We start from the raw sequence: 16,524 nt of genomic DNA, 5'->3' as shown, positions 1-16,524 counted from the left end.
AGTCTGATGACTGGAGAGACTCAGGAACCCATGTAGACACATTATCAGTGAATCTGCTTGATGCAGACTGACTGTAGAGACTCAGGAACACATGTAGACACATTATCAGTGAGTCTGCTTGATGCAGACTGACTGTAGAGACTCAGGAACACATGTAGACACATTATCAGTGAGTCTGCTTGATGCAGACTGACTGTAGAGACTCAGGAACACATGTAGACACATTATCAGTGAGTCTGCTTGATGCAGACTGACTGTAGAGACTTGGGAACACATGTGCCAACAAACAGACGTCTCGATAACTGTGTAAATCTCTCTCGGACAAGGTTTTATAAATAATATTTGCTGGTCTGTGGTGTGTAATGAGGAACAACCAGACGCTGCACATTGCAGTTACTAATAAGAAAGTAAGAAAATAACTTTAAAAAACGTTAAATCCCTGTTGATTGATTGATATGGTTGAGAGGGATGAGGCAAAAGGAATCGCAAATAAGTCTGGCTGTACAGCCGATGGGCAAACGTACCGCAAATTGAGAAATCCTGTGACTAAACGGAATAAAAATTAAACAAACTACACTATGAAACAAAGATAAATTACATAAATAATGACAGTTAAAAGCTTTATTGTTGTCTATCAACAACAAGCCACCGCGGTCTGTCAACTTGGATGGTAAATTACAGAGGATAATAGCGGATGATATGGCCACTACTATTTGCCATGTTTTCCAAATCTAAGCCTACTAGAAAGTCTGCCCCCTCAGGCCTGGAGGGAAGGCCAACCAATCAGCCTGTTACCAACCCTTATTAAGGGGGTTGGCTGTTTGAGCCAATAAAGTGTGCTTTACTTTAGCTTCCCTCCAGGCCTGAGGGCGCACACTTTCTAGTCGGCTTAGATTGGAAAATTGTTGTCGTTTCTTACATTATTTTCTCAGAACGATTTTACCTACAGCCAGAAATAACTTTAGGATTAGATCGGCGGTCACTCAGCAGAAATTCAACATCCCTCTCTGTCTGTCCTACAACACGGCTCTCTGTCCTACAACACGGCTCTCTGTCCTACAACACGGCTCTCTGTCCTACAACACGGCTCTCTGTCCTACAACACGGCTCTCTGTCCTACAACACGGCTCTCTGTTCTAGAACATTGCTCTGTTCTAGAACATTGCTCTGTTCTAGAACATTGCTCTGTTCTAGAACATTGCTCTGTTCTAGAACATTGCTCTGTTCTGTTCCTGAACACGGTTCTAGAACACCTCATGACAACAGGAGAAGTAGAAATTACCCAAATCTATTCTTGTGTTTCCTCAGTCAAAATGTTAGGCCTGAATGTGACTAGTTCAGTTGACTTCATACCACAAGACCAGCGCTCTGATGTGGTCTGTCAAACAGGGAACTACAACATAAAACACATACTGTTGTCACAGAGGAACACACACACACAGCCAGACATGGTACCTCGTCAAAGAGATTAGACAGACTACCTCGTCAAAGAGATTAGACAGACTACCTCGTCAAAGAGAATAGACAGACTACCTCGTCAAAGAGAATAGACAGACTACCTCGTCAAAGAGAATAGACAGACTACCTCGTCAAAGAGAATAGACAGACTACCTCGTCAAAGAGAATAGACAGACTACCTCGTCAAAGAGAATAGACAGACTACCTCGTCAAAGAGAATAGACAGACTACCTCGTCAAAGAGAATAGACAGACTACCTCGTCAAAGAGAATAGACAGACTACCTCGTCAAAGAGAATAGACAGACTACCTCGTCAAAGAGAATAGACAGACTACCTCGTCAAAGAGATTAGACAGACTACCTCGTCAAAGAGATTAGACAGACTACCTCGTCAAAGAGAATAGACAGACTACCTCGTCAAAGAGATTAGACAGACTACCTCGTCAAAGAGATTAGACAGACTACCTCGTCAAAGAGATTAGACAGACTACCTCGTCAAAGAGATTAGACAGACTACCTCGTCAAAGAGATTAGACAGACTACCTCGTCAAAGAGATTAGACAGACTACCTCGTCAAAGAGATTAGACAGACTACCTCGTCAAAGAGATTAGACAGACTACCTCGTCAAAGAGAATAGACAGACTACCTCGTCAAAGAGATTAGACAGACTACCTCGTCAAAGAGAATAGACAGACTACCTCGTCAAAGAGAATAGACAGACTACCTCGTCAAAGAGAATAGACAGACTACCTCGTCAAAGAGATTAGACAGACTACCTCGTCAAAGAGATTAGACAGACTACCTCGTCAAAGAGATTAGACAGACTACCTCGTCAAAGAGAATAGATCAGACTACCTCGTCAAAGAGAATAGATCAGACTACCTCGTCAAAGAGAAGACAGACTACCTCGTCAAAGAGAATAGACAGACTACCTCGTCAAAGAGAATAGACAGACTACCTCGTCAAAGAGAATAGACAGACTACCTCGTCAAAGAGATTAGACAGACTACCTCGTCAAAGAGAATAGACAGACTACCTCGTCAAAGAGAATAGACAGACTACCTCGTCAAAGAGAATAGACAGACTACCTCGTCAAAGAGATTAGACAGACTACCTCGTCAAAGAGATTAGACAGACTACCTCGTCAAAGAGATTAGACAGACTACCTCGTCAAAGAGAATAGATCAGACTACCTCGTCAAAGAGAATAGATCAGACTACCTCGTCAAAGAGAAGACAGACTACCTCGTCAAAGAGAATAGACAGACTACCTCGTCAAAGAGAATAGACAGACTACCTCGTCAAAGAGAATAGACAGACTACCTCGTCAAAGAGAATAGACAGACTACCTCGTCAAAGAGAATAGACAGACTACCTCGTCAAAGAGAATAGACAGACTACCTCGTCAAGGAGAATAGACAGACTACCTCGTCAAAGAGATTAGACAGACTACCTCGTCAAAGAGATTAGACAGACTACCTCGTCAAAGAGATTAGACAGACTACCTCGTCAAAGAGATTAGACAGACTACCTCGTCAAAGAGATTAGACAGACTACCTCGTCAAAGAGATTAGACAGACTACCTCGTCAAAGAGATTAGACAGACTACCTCGTCAAAGAGATTAGACAGACTACCTCGTCAAAGAGATTAGACAGACTACCTCGTCAAAGAGATTAGACAGACTACCTCGTCAAAGAGATTAGACAGACTACCTCGTCAAAGAGATTAGACAGACTACCTCGTCAAAGAGATTAGACAGACTACCTCGTCATAGAGATTAGACAGACTACCTCGTCAAAGAGATTAGACAGACTACCTCGTCAAAGAGATTAGACAGACTACCTCGTCAAAGAGAATAGATCAGACTACCTCGTCAAAGAGAATAGACAGACTACCTCGTCAAAGAGAATAGACAGTGGTGCAGGGAGTCAGAGGACCATCAGTAACTAGAGTAGAGGACTGGGTAGTGGTGCAGGGAGTCAGAGGACCATCAGTAACTAGAGTAGAGGACTGGGTAGTGGTGCAGGGAGTCAGAGGACCATCAGTAACTAGAGTAGAGGACTGGGTAGTGGTGCAGGGAGTCAGAGGACCATCAGTAACTAGAGTAGAGGACTGGGTAGTGGTGCAGGGAGTCAGAGGACCATCAGTAACTAGAGTAGAGGACTGGGTAGTGGTGCAGGGAGTCAGAGGACCATCAGTAACTAGAGTAGAGGACTGGGTAGCGGTGCAGGGAGTCAGAGGACCATCAGTAACTAGAGTAGAGGACTGGGTAGTGGTGCAGGGAGTCAGAGGACCATCAGTAACTAGAGTAGAGGACTGGGTAGTGGTGCAGGGAGTCAGAGGACCATCAGTAACTAGAGTAGAGGACTGGGTAGTGGTGCAGGGAGTCAGGACCATCAGTAACTAGAGTAGAGGACTGGGTAGTGGTGCAGGGAGTCAGAGGACCATCAGTAACTAGAGTAGAGGACTGGGTAGTGGTGCAGGGAGTCAGGACCATCAGTAACTAGAGTAGAGGACTGGGTAGTGGTGCAGGGAGTCAGAGGACCATCAGTAACTAGAGTAGAGGACTGGGTAGTGGTGCAGGGAGTCAGGACCATCAGTAACTAGAGTAGAGGACTGGGTAGTGGTGCAGGGAGTCAGGACCATCAGTAACTAGAGTAGAGGACTGGGTAGTGGTGCAGGGAGTCAGAGGACCATCAGTAACTAGAGTAGAGGACTGGGTAGTGGTGTAGGGAGTCAGAGGACCATCAGTAACTAGAGTAGAGGACTGGGTAGTGGTGCAGGGAGTCAGAGGACCATCAGTAACTAGAGTAGAGGACTGGGTAGTGGTGTAGGGAGTCAGAGGACCATCAGTAACTAGAGTAGAGGACTGGGTAGTGGTGCAGGGAGTCAGAGGACCATCAGTAACTAGAGTAGAGGACTGGGTAGTGGTGCAGGGAGTCAGAGGACCATCAGTAACTAGAGTAGAGGACTGGGTAGTGGTGCAGGGAGTCAGAGGACCATCAGTAACTAGAGTAGAGGACTGGGTAGTGGTGCAGGGAGTCAGAGGACCATCAGTAACTAGAGTAGAGGACTGGGTAGTGGTGCAGGGAGTCAGAGGACCATCAGTAACTAGAGTAGAGGACTGGGTAGTGGTGCAGGGAGTCAGAGGACCATCAGTAACTAGAGTAGAGGACTGGGTAGTGGTGCAGGGAGTCAGAGGACCATCAGTAACTAGAGTAGAGGACTGGGTAGTGGTGCAGGGAGTCAGAGGACCATCAGTAACTAGAGTAGAGGACTGGGTAGTGGTGCAGGGAGTCAGAGGACCATCAGTAACTAGAGTAGAGGACTGGGTAGCGGTGCAGGGAGTCAGAGGACCATCAGTAACTAGAGTAGAGGACTGGGTAGTGGTGCAGGGAGTCAGAGGACCATCAGTAACTAGAGTAGAGGACTGGGTAGTGGTGCAGGGAGTCAGAGGACCATCAGTAACTAGAGTAGAGGACTGGGTAGTGGTGCAGGGAGTCAGAGGACCATCAGTAACTAGAGTAGAGGACTGGGTAGTGGTGCAGGGAGTCAGAGAACCATCAGTAACTAGAGTAGAGGACTGGGTAGTGGTGCAGGGAGTCAGAGGACCATCAGTAACTAGAGTAGAGGAATGGGTAGTGGTGCAGGGAGTCAGAGGACCATCAGTAACTAGAGTAGAGGACTGGGTAGTGGTGCAGGGAGTCAGAGGACCATCAGTAACTAGAGTAGAGGACTGGGTAGTGGTGCAGGGAGTCAGAGGACCATCAGTAACTAGAGTAGAGGACTGGGTAGTGGTGCAGGGAGTCAGAGGACCATCAGTAACTAGAGTAGAGGACTGGGTAGTGGTGCAGGGAGTCAGAGGACCATCAGTAACTAGAGTAGAGGACTGGGTAGTGGTGCAGGGAGTCAGAGGACCATCAGTAACTAGAGTAGAGGACTGGGTAGTGGTGCAGGGAGTCAGAGGACCATCAGTAACTAGAGTAGAGGACTGGGTAGTGGTGCAGGGAGTCAGAGGACCATCAGTAACTAGAGTAGAGGACTGGGTAGTGGTGCAGGGAGTCAGAGGACCATCAGTAACTAGAGTAGAGGACTGGGTAGTGGTGCAGGGAGTCAGGACCATCAGTAACTAGAGTAGAGGACTGGGTAGTGGTGCAGGGAGTCAGAGGACCATCAGTAACTAGAGTAGAGGACTGGGTAGTGGTGCAGGGAGTCAGAGGACCATCAGTAACTAGAGTAGAGGACTGGGTAGCGGTGCAGGGAGTCAGAGGACCATCAGTAACTAGAGTAGAGGACTGGGTAGTGGTGCAGGGAGTCAGAGGACCATCAGTAACTAGAGTAGAGGACTGGGTAGTGGTGCAGGGAGTCAGGACCATCAGTAACTAGAGTAGAGGACTGGGTAGTGGTGCAGGGAGTCAGGACCATCAGTAACTAGAGTAGAGGACTGGGTAGTGGTGCAGGGAGTCAGAGGACCATCAGTAACTAGAGTAGAGGACTGGGTAGTGGTGCAGGGAGTCAGGACCATCAGTAACTAGAGTAGAGGACTGGGTAGTGGTGCAGGGAGTCAGAGGACCATCAGTAACTAGAGTAGAGGACTGGGTAGTGGTGCAGGGAGTCAGGACCATCAGTAACTAGAGTAGAGGACTGGGTAGTGGTGCAGGGAGTCAGAGGACCATCAGTAACTAGAGTAGAGGACTGGGTAGTGGTGCAGGGAGTCAGAGGACCATCAGTAACTAGAGTAGAGGACTGGGTAGTGGTGCAGGGAGTCAGAGGACCATCAGTAACTAGAGTAGAGGACTGGGTAGTGGTGCAGGGAGTCAGAGGACCATCAGTAACTAGAGTAGAGGACTGGGTAGTGGTGCAGGGAGTCAGAGGACCATCAGTAACTAGAGTAGAGGACTGGGTAGTGGTGCAGGGAGTCAGAGGACCATCAGTAACTAGAGTAGAGGACTGGGTAGCGGTGCAGGGAGTCAGGACCATCAGTAATGTAGGAGTACAATTACACACATGGATAACATATAGAGGTATAAGATAGGTGAACAGTATAATTACATTTGCATTTGGGTCATTTAGCAGACGCTCTTGTCCAGAGTGACTTACAACTTGGTGTATTCACCTTATGATATCCAGTGGAACAACCATTTTACAATGGTGCATCTAACTCTTTTAAGGGGGGGGGGGTTAGAAGGATTACTTTGTCCTATCCTGGGTATTCCTTGGAGAGGTGGGGTTTCAGGTGTCTTCGGAAGGTGGTGATTGACTCCGCTGACCTGGCGTCGTGAGGGAGTTTGTTCCACCATTGAGGTACCAGAGCAGACATAGACATAATAACATACATGTCAGACAGAGTGGCGCCTAAAAGCAATTGGACACTAGACATATGGTTTGACCATTCTATTACAAACATACATGTCAGACAGAGTGACGCCTAGAGGAAATTGGACACGCTGGGATAGAGGGTCCAGCCACTATTATAAACAAATTGAAAGCAGATGGTGGTGAATGACTTCATAGGGGACGGACAATACTATGTGTATAAATAGAGTAGCTGGAGTTCTGAGAAAGGGTGTGTTCCGCGGGGTGTGTTCCGCGGGGACATGCCAGTGGGCTGTACAGTTATAATAAAGAGCATGTTTGATTTTAAAAGTTCTGGTAAGCGTTGTATTTGAAAATGATTTTCCACGACAGTAACTAGAGTAGAGGACTGGGTAGTGGTGCAGGGAGTCAGAGGACCATCAGTAACTAGAGTAGAGGACTGGGTAGTGGTGCAGGGAGTCAGAGGACCATCAGTAACTAGAGTAGAGGACTGGGTAGTGGTGCAGGGAGTCAGAGGACCATCAGTAACTAGAGTAGAGGACTGGGTAGTGGTGCAGGGAGTCAGAGAACCATCAGTAACTAGAGTAGAGGACTGGGTAGTGGTGCAGGGAGTCAGAGGACCATCAGTAACTAGAGTAGAGGACTGGGTAGTGGTGCAGGGAGTCAGGACCATCAGTAACTAGAGTAGAGGACTGGGTAGTGGTGCAGGGAGTCAGAGGACCATCAGTAACTAGAGTAGAGGACTGGGTAGTGGTGCAGGGAGTCAGAGGACCATCAGTAACTAGAGTAGAGGACTGGGTAGTGGTGCAGGGAGTCAGGACCATCAGTAACTAGAGTAGAGGACTGGGTAGCGGTGCAGGGAGTCAGAGGACCATCAGTAACTAGAGTAGAGGACTGGGTAGCGGTGCAGGGAGTCAGAGAACCATCAGTAACTAGAGTAGAGGACTGGGTAGTGGTGCAGGGAGTCAGAGGACCATCAGTAACTAGAGTAGAGGACTGGGTAGTGGTGCAGGGAGTCAGAGGACCATCAGTAACTAGAGTAGAGGACTGGGTAGCGGTGCAGGGAGTCAGGACCATCAGTAACTAGAGTAGAGGACTGGGTAGTGGTGCAGGGAGTCAGAGGACCGTGGCCAACTGGCCTGTTGATCTCGATCCGTGATATCCAAAAGCTCCCTCAACGGGAGTTCTACGTTGACGGACAGGAGAGATCACGTGTCCATCTATTTTCACGAACAAAAAAGATCAGATGAAGTCTTGACGGGCCGACAGAATATGTTTGCCAAATTAGACACGCTCCACACGCTCCACACACCACGAACCCAAAACCCATCTGTTTGGCCGTGCCCATCGGAGCCATACAGCATTCTTGATACGGGGGACCAGGGTCCTATAGAGACAGTAGAGTCCTCATACCATGCTGCATCTGACTGTTACTGACTCCACATCACAGCCAAGCAGGGCCCCCAAGCAGGTCCCCAAGCAGGTCCCCCAAACAGGCCCCCAAGCAGGGCCCCCAAGCAGGGCCCCCAAGCAGGGCCCCCAAGCAGGGTCCCAAGCAGGGGCCCCAAGCAGGTCCTCAAGCAGGGCCCCAAGCAGGTCCCCCAAGTAGGTCCCCCAAGCAGGGTCCCCAAGCAGGTCCCCCAAGCAGGGACCCAAGCAGGGACCCAAGCAGGGGCCCCAAGCAGGTCCTCAAGCAGGTCCCCAAGCAGGGCCCCCAAGCAGGGCCCCCAAGCAGGGCCCCCAAGCAGGTCCCCCAAGCAGGTCCCCCAGGTCCCCCAAGCAGGGGCCCCAAGCAGGTCCTCAAGCAGGTCCTCAAGCAGGTCCCCAAGCAGGGCCCCCAAGCAGGTCCCCCAAGCAGGGGCCCCAAGCAGGGGCCCCAAGCAGGTCCCCCAAGCAGGGCCCCACAGAACAACGTGTGGAAGCCAATCAACAACAAAATGGTGTCAACACCTTGGTTATCTCTAACCTTTAAAACACTGTAACCTATAATACCCTTTGGAAAGCCATGGTCAGAGGGAAGCTTTCACAGCGGATGATGCTGTTCCTGTTTTTAAATCCCACATAGAAAAGGGTTCTGCACTACTCCTACTGCCCTTCACCAGACAGGGCCACAGTGGCCCCCCCCCCCCCATCACCAGACAGGGCCCCCCCTCCCCCGACAGGGCCCCCCCTCCCCCCATCACCAGACAGGGCCCCCCCCTCCCCCCATCACCAGACAGGGCCACAGTGCCCCCCCCATCACCAGACAGGGCCACAGTGGCCCCCCCCCCCCCCATCACCAGACAGGGCCCCCCCTCCCCCGACAGGGCCCCCCCTCCCCCCATCACCAGACAGGGCCCCCCCCTCCCCCCATCACCAGACAGGGCCACAGTGCCCCCCCCATCACCAGACAGGGCCACAGTGCCCCCCCCCCCCCCATCACCAGACAGGGCCACAGTGCCCCCCCCATCACCAGACAGGGCCACAGTGCCCCCCCCCCCCCCCCCATCACCAGACAGGGCCACAGTGCCCCCCCCTCCCCCCATCACCAGACAGGGCCACAGTGCCCCCCCCATCACCAGACAGGGCCACAGTGGCCCCCCTCCCCCATCTCAGTCTCCAGTATCTATGCTGCAACAGTCTATGTGCCGGGAGGCCAGGGTCAGTCTGTTATATCTGGTGTCCTGTGTGATCTTCAATATGCTCCCTCTCTCTCTCCTCCAGAAGAACCTGAGCCATTGGACCATCCCCCAGGACTACCTGGTCTCATGACTACTGACTGTCCCCAGTCCACCTGGTCGTGCTGCTGATCCAGTCGCTGCTGTTTTGCCTGCAGCTACGGAACCTTGACCTGTTCACCAGACGTGCTACCTTGTTCCGGACACTGGCTATTCATACTGGCTTACAACTAGGCATTAGATGTTACATGTTGTCCATCCATCCGAATCCTTCAGCGACAACAGTAACAGAGCTATTGATTAGATGCGTAAAATGTCTGAGAGAAAGACACCATACTGAAACGAGGAGACCCGGCGCTCTGCGGTGACGTCATACTGACACGAGGAGACCCGGCGCTCTGCGGTGACGTCATATTGACACGAGGAGACCCGGCGCTCTGCGGTGACGTCATATTGACACGAGGACACCCGGCGCTCTGCGGTGACGTCATATTGACACGAGGACACCCGGGGCTCTGCGGTGACGTCATATTGACACGAGGACACCCGGCGCTCTGCGGTGACGTCATATTGACACGAGGAGACCCGGCGCTCTGCGGTGACGTCATATTGACACGAGGAGACCCGGCGCTCTGCGGTGACGTCATATTGACACGAGGAGACCCGGCGCTCTGCGGTGACGTCATATTGACACGAGGAGACCCGGCGCTCTTCGGTGACGTCATACTGACACGAGGAGACCCGGGGCTCTGCGTGGTGACGTCATATTGACACGAGGAGACCCGGCGCTCTTCGGTGACGTCATATTGGCACGAGGAGACCCGGCGCTCTGCGGTGACATCATACTGAGACCGGAATACAGATGACACGTCCCTGACAGAACAATACCACTACTGACAGACAAACAAACGCTTGGCAAATCACCACAACAGACAAACAAACAGACAAACAAACGCTTGTCTGGTGATGGGGTGGAGGGGGACATTGCTTAGCAAATCACCACGTTTCTAGTGTAGAATGCAGATCAGTGTTCTGAGGTTATCCCTCAGATTACGCTGTTGAACCAATTACTTTTTGGAGACTAGATGTTCCATTCACATTCACCTTGACACTCAGACAGATAATCCTGTCTTCAGTCCACATTGGTCATACAGTATACTAGGGGCGGCAGGTAGCCTAGTGGTTAGAGGAAGCAGGTAGACTAGCGGTTAGAGGAAGCAGGTAGCCTAGCGGTTAGAGGAAGCAGGTAGCCTAGCGGTTAGAGGAGAGGCAGGTAGCCTAGCGGTTAGAGGAGAGGCAGGTAGCCTAGCGGTTAGAGGAGAGGCAGGTAGCCTAGCGGTTAGAGGAGAGGCAGGTAGCCTAGCGGTTAGAGGAGAGGCAGGTAGCCTAGCGGTTAGAGGAGAGGCAGGTAGCCTAGCGGTTAGAGGAGAGGCAGGTAGCCTAGCGGTTAGAGGAGAGGCAGGTAGCCTAGCGGTTAGAGGAGAGGCAGGTAGCCTAGCGGTTAGAGGAGAGGCAGGTAGCCTAGCGGTTAGAGGAGAGGCAGGTAGCCTAGCGGTTAGAGGAGAGGCAGGTAGCCTAGCGGTTAGAGGAGAGGCAGGTAGCCTAGCGGTTAGAGGAGAGGCAGGTAGCCTAGTGGTTAGAGGAGAGGCAGGTAGCCTAGTGGTTAGAGGAGAGGCAGGTAGCCTAGTGGTTAGAGGAGAGGCAGGTAGCCTAGTGGTTAGAGGAGAGGCAGGTAGCCTAGTGGTTAGAGGAGGCAGGTAGCCTAGTGGTTAGAGGAGGCAGGTAGCCTAGTGGTTAGAAGAGGCAGGTAGCCTAGTGGTTAGAAGAGGCAGGTAGCCTAGTGGTTAGAAGAGGCAGGTAGCCTAGTGGTTAGAGCGTTGGGCCAGTAACAAAGGATGCTAGATCGAATCCCCGAGCTGACAAGGTAAAAATCTGTTGTTCTGCCCCCTGAACAAGGCAGTTAACCCACTGTTCCCCAGGTAGGTCGTCATTGTAAATAAGAATTTGTTCTTAACTGACTTGCCTAGTAAAATAAAAAGGTTAAATAAATAAAATACTGTATTTACAGTACTGACAGTAGAATAGACCTGCCTAGTTACAAAAGGCCCATTTTACAGGAATGTGTTATCTTGAACAGCACAACATGGATGTGCCGAAGAACACAGGATATCCTGTTAGCCGTGGTATATTGGCCATATCCCACACCCCCCTCGTGCCTCATCGCCAACTAGAGGCCTGTTGACGAGCGTGGGGTTTAATCCCTAGGAGGCAAACGGAAACAGAGGTGCTGAAACGTAAAAGGGACACACCTGAAATTGTGCAACGTTTCTGTTTTTCCCCGATGTGCACTAATGAATACACCCGTTCTGTTTCCACACCAGATGCTTTCGGGCTGCTTTTAAATTAATGATTCGGGTTCGTTTTTATTCATGAATAACCTCGCTGGAGCTCATATGCCCTTCATATGATAATCTGCCTTGAGGCAGATGTGCAGCTGTGGGTGACATTACAATGAGAATGGACTCTCTCAGGTGTGCAGCTGTGGGTGACATTACAATGAGAATGGTCTCTCTCAGGAGGCAGCGACGGTACAGAAACATTGAAAAACAACAGTTACTGATGTTGTTGCTAATTCATGATCCGAGTTCCCCTACGGTTGCTGTCGTATCGCCTGAAACATCAATGTTTCTATCATGTGGTTTTCAAAAAGGTCCAAAAATTAACTTCCTGATGCCAAAGTTGAACACCCAGATATCAACAGATAGAATCCCCCCCCCCGTTCTCCTGGTCAGGGACAAGTCTGGTGGCCTGGGGATGCAATAACACTCACATGGATATCACAAGTTGTACAACACTATAGCCGACTGTTAAGGTCCCGTGTGGCTCAGTTGGTAGAGCATGGCGCTTGCAACGCCAGGGTTGTGGGTTCATTCCCCACGGGGGGACCAGGATGAATATGTATGAAACTTTCCAATTTGTAAGTCGCTCTGGATAAGAGCGTCTGCTAAATGACTTAAATGTAAATGTTAAGGGCCAGAGGCTCCCTCATTCCTCATCAGTCCCCTGGTAGGTGCACTATGATACACACAGACAGCCTTGTCTAAAGCCATGAAGCATCGTCATTTGTTTCAGAAACCTGATCAGAGGGAGCAGGCCTGCTGAAACATTGATCAGAGGGAGCAGGCCTGCTGAAACATTGATCAGCGGGAGCAGGCCTGCTGAAACATTGATCAGAGGGAGCAGGCCTCCTGAAACACTGATCAGAGGGAGCAGGCCTGCTGAAACACTGATCAGAGGGAGCAGGCCTACTGAAACATTGATCAGAGGGAGCAGGCCTGCTGAAACATTGATCAGAGGGAGCAGGCCTGCTGAAACACTGATCAGAGGGAGCAGGCCTGCTGAGACATTGATCAGAGGGAGCTGGCCTGCTGAAACATTGATCAGCGGGAGCAGGCCTGCTGAAACACTGATCAGAGGGAGCAGGCCTGCTGAAACACTGATCAGAGGGAGCAGGCCTGCTGAAACACTGATCAGAGGGAGCAGGCCTGCTGAAACATTGATCAGCTGTAGCTATGATAGAAAACATTTGTGTTGTTTATGGAGAAAATGCTATTAAAACATTCTGATATAGATCATTTTGGGTTTCCATCCCTTTACAATTAAAGCATAGCATGCCTGTAACTCAATGCACTGCTTTAAAATAATAATGCACTTTGGAAGCGGCTTATGGTAGAGTATTAATTAACATTAAAATATTTGGCAACAGCTCTGGTGGACATTCCTGCAGTCAGCATGCCAATTGCACACTCCCTCAAATGTTGACATCTGTGGCATTGTGCTGTGTGACAAATCTGCACATTTTAGAGTGGCCTTTAGAGTCCCCCAGCACAAGGTGCACCTGTGTAATGATCATGCTGTTTAATCAGTTTCTTGTAATGCCACATCTGTCAGGTGGATGGATTATCTTGGAAAAGGAGAAATACTCACTAAAAAGGGACGTAAACAAAGTTGTGCACATCATTTGAGCTAAACTTTTTGTGAGTATGGAACATTTATGTGATCTTTTATTTCAGCTCATAAAACATAGAGACCAACACTTTACATGTTGCGTGTTCCTAACACCTGTGGGTAAGCGTCACTGGGGAGGAAGTGTCGTTCCTCAACCGGAGGCACACCGCTTACTGGATCTGTGCTAAACTGCTCCAGTAAGTGTGTCTTTTTGAATAGAAAGATTCTCTCTCGCTGATATACCAGCAACCGTTTCGCAAGCGACGATTTAACGTTTCTAAACGTTTCTAAACGTTAAAAACAGTCGGAATTTGTAGGCTAGTTCACAAGCAACCAACCGCGGGGGAAAGCTAGGTTTAACTGCTGAAAACCCCTACAGATAATAACAAGGGGTTTTCGAGAGTTAGACTGCACAGATAGTCCATTACAAATTACAGTCACAAAGTCACATAACTGATGAACTGGAAGCGTGTAACCTAACAAGCTACTGTTGGCGATATTACAAGTCGCGATAGGCCACTCACCAACCGAATCAATTCAACAGTGAAAATTGTAAACGTCTACTCACCAAGTCCACTAATTTCTTGTCTGATAGTAAGACGGTTCCGTTCGTCGGCGATCGCCTTTAACATCTCTTGCAGAGAATGATCCGGTTCTCCGTTCTCCTCCTCCACCGGTCCGACCTTCTTACAAACACTGGGAACGGATGCCATTCCCAGCCCGGGCTCATGACAGTCCTACCACGGCAGATCCACCCGACCGACAGGGAGAAAGACCGAGTCGGTGGGGATACCGCGCCGTGTCTCCACTAAAACCACCCACTGATAATCCACTTGGATTAATTCCAGACAATATTTACCAATCGCACTGTCCTCTTGTCTGGTCACCGCTGAATGTTAAAGCCCCTTGAGTAGGAGACTTCCGTCTGGCTCTCTAGATCAGCTGGGGAGGAATGCGCTCACACTTCCTGGATATTATGCAGAACAACAGAGAACATTTAAAGGAAAAGTGACCCATTTTCGTCGATTTCTCATAAATTGATATTTTGGGTGAACATTTCCATTCTAGCAAACAGTCAAATACCAGACACGTTGTAACAAATCAAATGCATGTATCTCTCTTAGATACGTTTCTCGCGTGTGGATCAGCGGGACAGGCCTATGATGTTGCCGTTGGTCTCGAGCTGACGGGAAGGGGGGGGCAGCGGATATTCGGTGCGAGCTCCCGTTGGTCTCCGAAGATGACGGAATTGGTACGATACGTTTTTTTCCGTTTTCAGGGTTCCTCCAAGTTCTAGATGAAATTAGTTATAAACGTGTTTCTTGTTTTTTTTCTCCAGACAATCAACAACTGTCAATTGCAGCACAGCCAGTACAGTAGGCTACAAGCACAGCCTGTACAGTAGGCTACAAGCACTGCCAGTACAGTAGGCTACAAGCACAGCCTGTACAGTAGGCTACAAGCACAGCCAGTACATCAGGCTACAAGCACAGCCAGTACATCAGGCTACAAGCACACCCAGTACACCAGGCTACAAGCACAGCCAGTACATCAGGCTACAAGCACAGCCAGTACATCAGGCTACAAGCACAGCCTGTACAGTAGGCTTCAAGCACAGCCAGTACATCAGGCTACAAGCACAGCCAGTACACCAGGCTACAAGCACAGCCAGTACAGTAGGCTACAAGCACAGCCAGTACAGTAGGCTACAAGCACAGCCAGTACATCAGGCTACAAGCACAGCCAGTACAGTAGGCTACAAGCACAGCCAGTACAGTAGGCTACAAGCACAGCCAGTACAGTAGGCTACAAGCACAGCCAGTACATCAGGCTACAAGCACAGCTAGTACAGTAGGCTACAAGCACAGCCAGTACATCAGGCTACAAGCACAGCCAGTACATCAGGCTACAAGCACAGCCAGTACAGTAGGCTACAAGCACAGCCAGTACAGTAGGCTACAAGCACAGCCAGTACAGTAGGCTACAAGCACAGCCAGTACAGTAGGCTACAAGCACAGCCAGTACAGTAGGCTACAAGCACAGCCTGTCCGTTTTCTAATGTCAGAACGTAGGCCTACTACTGTACAAGCCAAGGCATCATCACACACAGCCTAATCATGTCAATAGTTCATGTCAATCTTCCATAAACAGCCTGGTTCAGCGCTTATCGCACGATATGATGAAGAATGGCCCGATAAAAATCATGTTGTAGATTGACTCAAATATTAATGTGAGACCATAGAGAATGCTAGAGGCCTCTAGTGGCCAAAAGGCGATTTTAGGCATGGGCATCGACATTGAAGGCTTTCACCATGCTTCTGACAGTTGAAAGTAGTCAAAGTAGTCAACTGGTTGAGGATTCCTATGGGTTGTAACCTCAATGGGGCTGCCCATGTTGTCACAGACGCTATACTGGCACCGATATAAAAATGTGTCCTCTATCTATCTCTATGTGAGAGACGGAGCGACCATCGCTCCCAGCTCATCTCATGTACTGTAGGCTCTCTGCCGTTTCCAGCTTGTCATTGGCCCGTGACTCGCAGTGGCTGTAAAAGTGTCCCCGAGCCGCTGGCATCGAACAGCCAATCATGTGAGCCCCCTCTGATGTCATTGTTGCAAAGGAAAAAAGATGATGTCATTTCTGCTCAACAAACCAGGATACAGACTGCTCAATAAACCAGGATATAGACTGCTCAATAAACCAGGATATAGACCGCTCAATAAACCAGGATCCAGACTGCTTAATAAACCAGGATATAGACTGCTCAATAAACCAGGATATAGACTGCTCAATAAACCAGGATACAGACTGCTCAATAAACCAGGATATAGACTGCTCAATAAACCAGGATACAGACTGCTCAATAAACCAGGATATAGACTGCTCAATAAACCAGGATATAGACTGCTCAATAAACCAGGATCCAGACTGCTCAATAAACCAGGATATAGACTGCTCAATAAACCAGGATATAGACTGCTCAATAAACCAGGATATAGACTGCTCGAATAAACCAGGATACAGACTGCTCAATCAACCAGGATACAGACTGCTCAATCAACCAGGATACAGACTGCTCAATA

General features: G+C 49.4%; 1 protein-coding gene across 2 annotated transcripts in view; it reads right to left on the bottom strand.

Annotated features, from left to right (window-relative positions):
• Positions 1-14,398, bottom strand: part of kiaa0930 — a 63,933-nt gene extending 49,535 nt beyond the window's left edge. Inside the window, exon 1 of one of the 2 annotated variants that reach the window (XM_071331629.1) lies at positions 14,009-14,398. In XM_071331629.1, coding sequence (XP_071187730.1) covers positions 14,009-14,153 — 145 coding nt within the window. In that variant the 5' untranslated portion in view covers positions 14,154-14,398. The remainder of the gene's footprint in view (positions 1-14,008) is intronic. The other variant, XM_071331628.1, reaches the window with a different exon arrangement.
• Between the last annotated feature and the right edge of the window lie 2,126 nt (positions 14,399-16,524).

Source organism: Salvelinus alpinus, chromosome 11 (assembly GCF_045679555.1).
Source record: "Salvelinus alpinus chromosome 11, SLU_Salpinus.1, whole genome shotgun sequence".
NCBI lineage: Eukaryota > Metazoa > Chordata > Actinopteri > Salmoniformes > Salmonidae > Salvelinus > Salvelinus alpinus.
The sequence above is the reverse complement of the archived record's forward strand: the minus strand, read 5'-3'. Positions and strand labels throughout refer to the sequence as shown.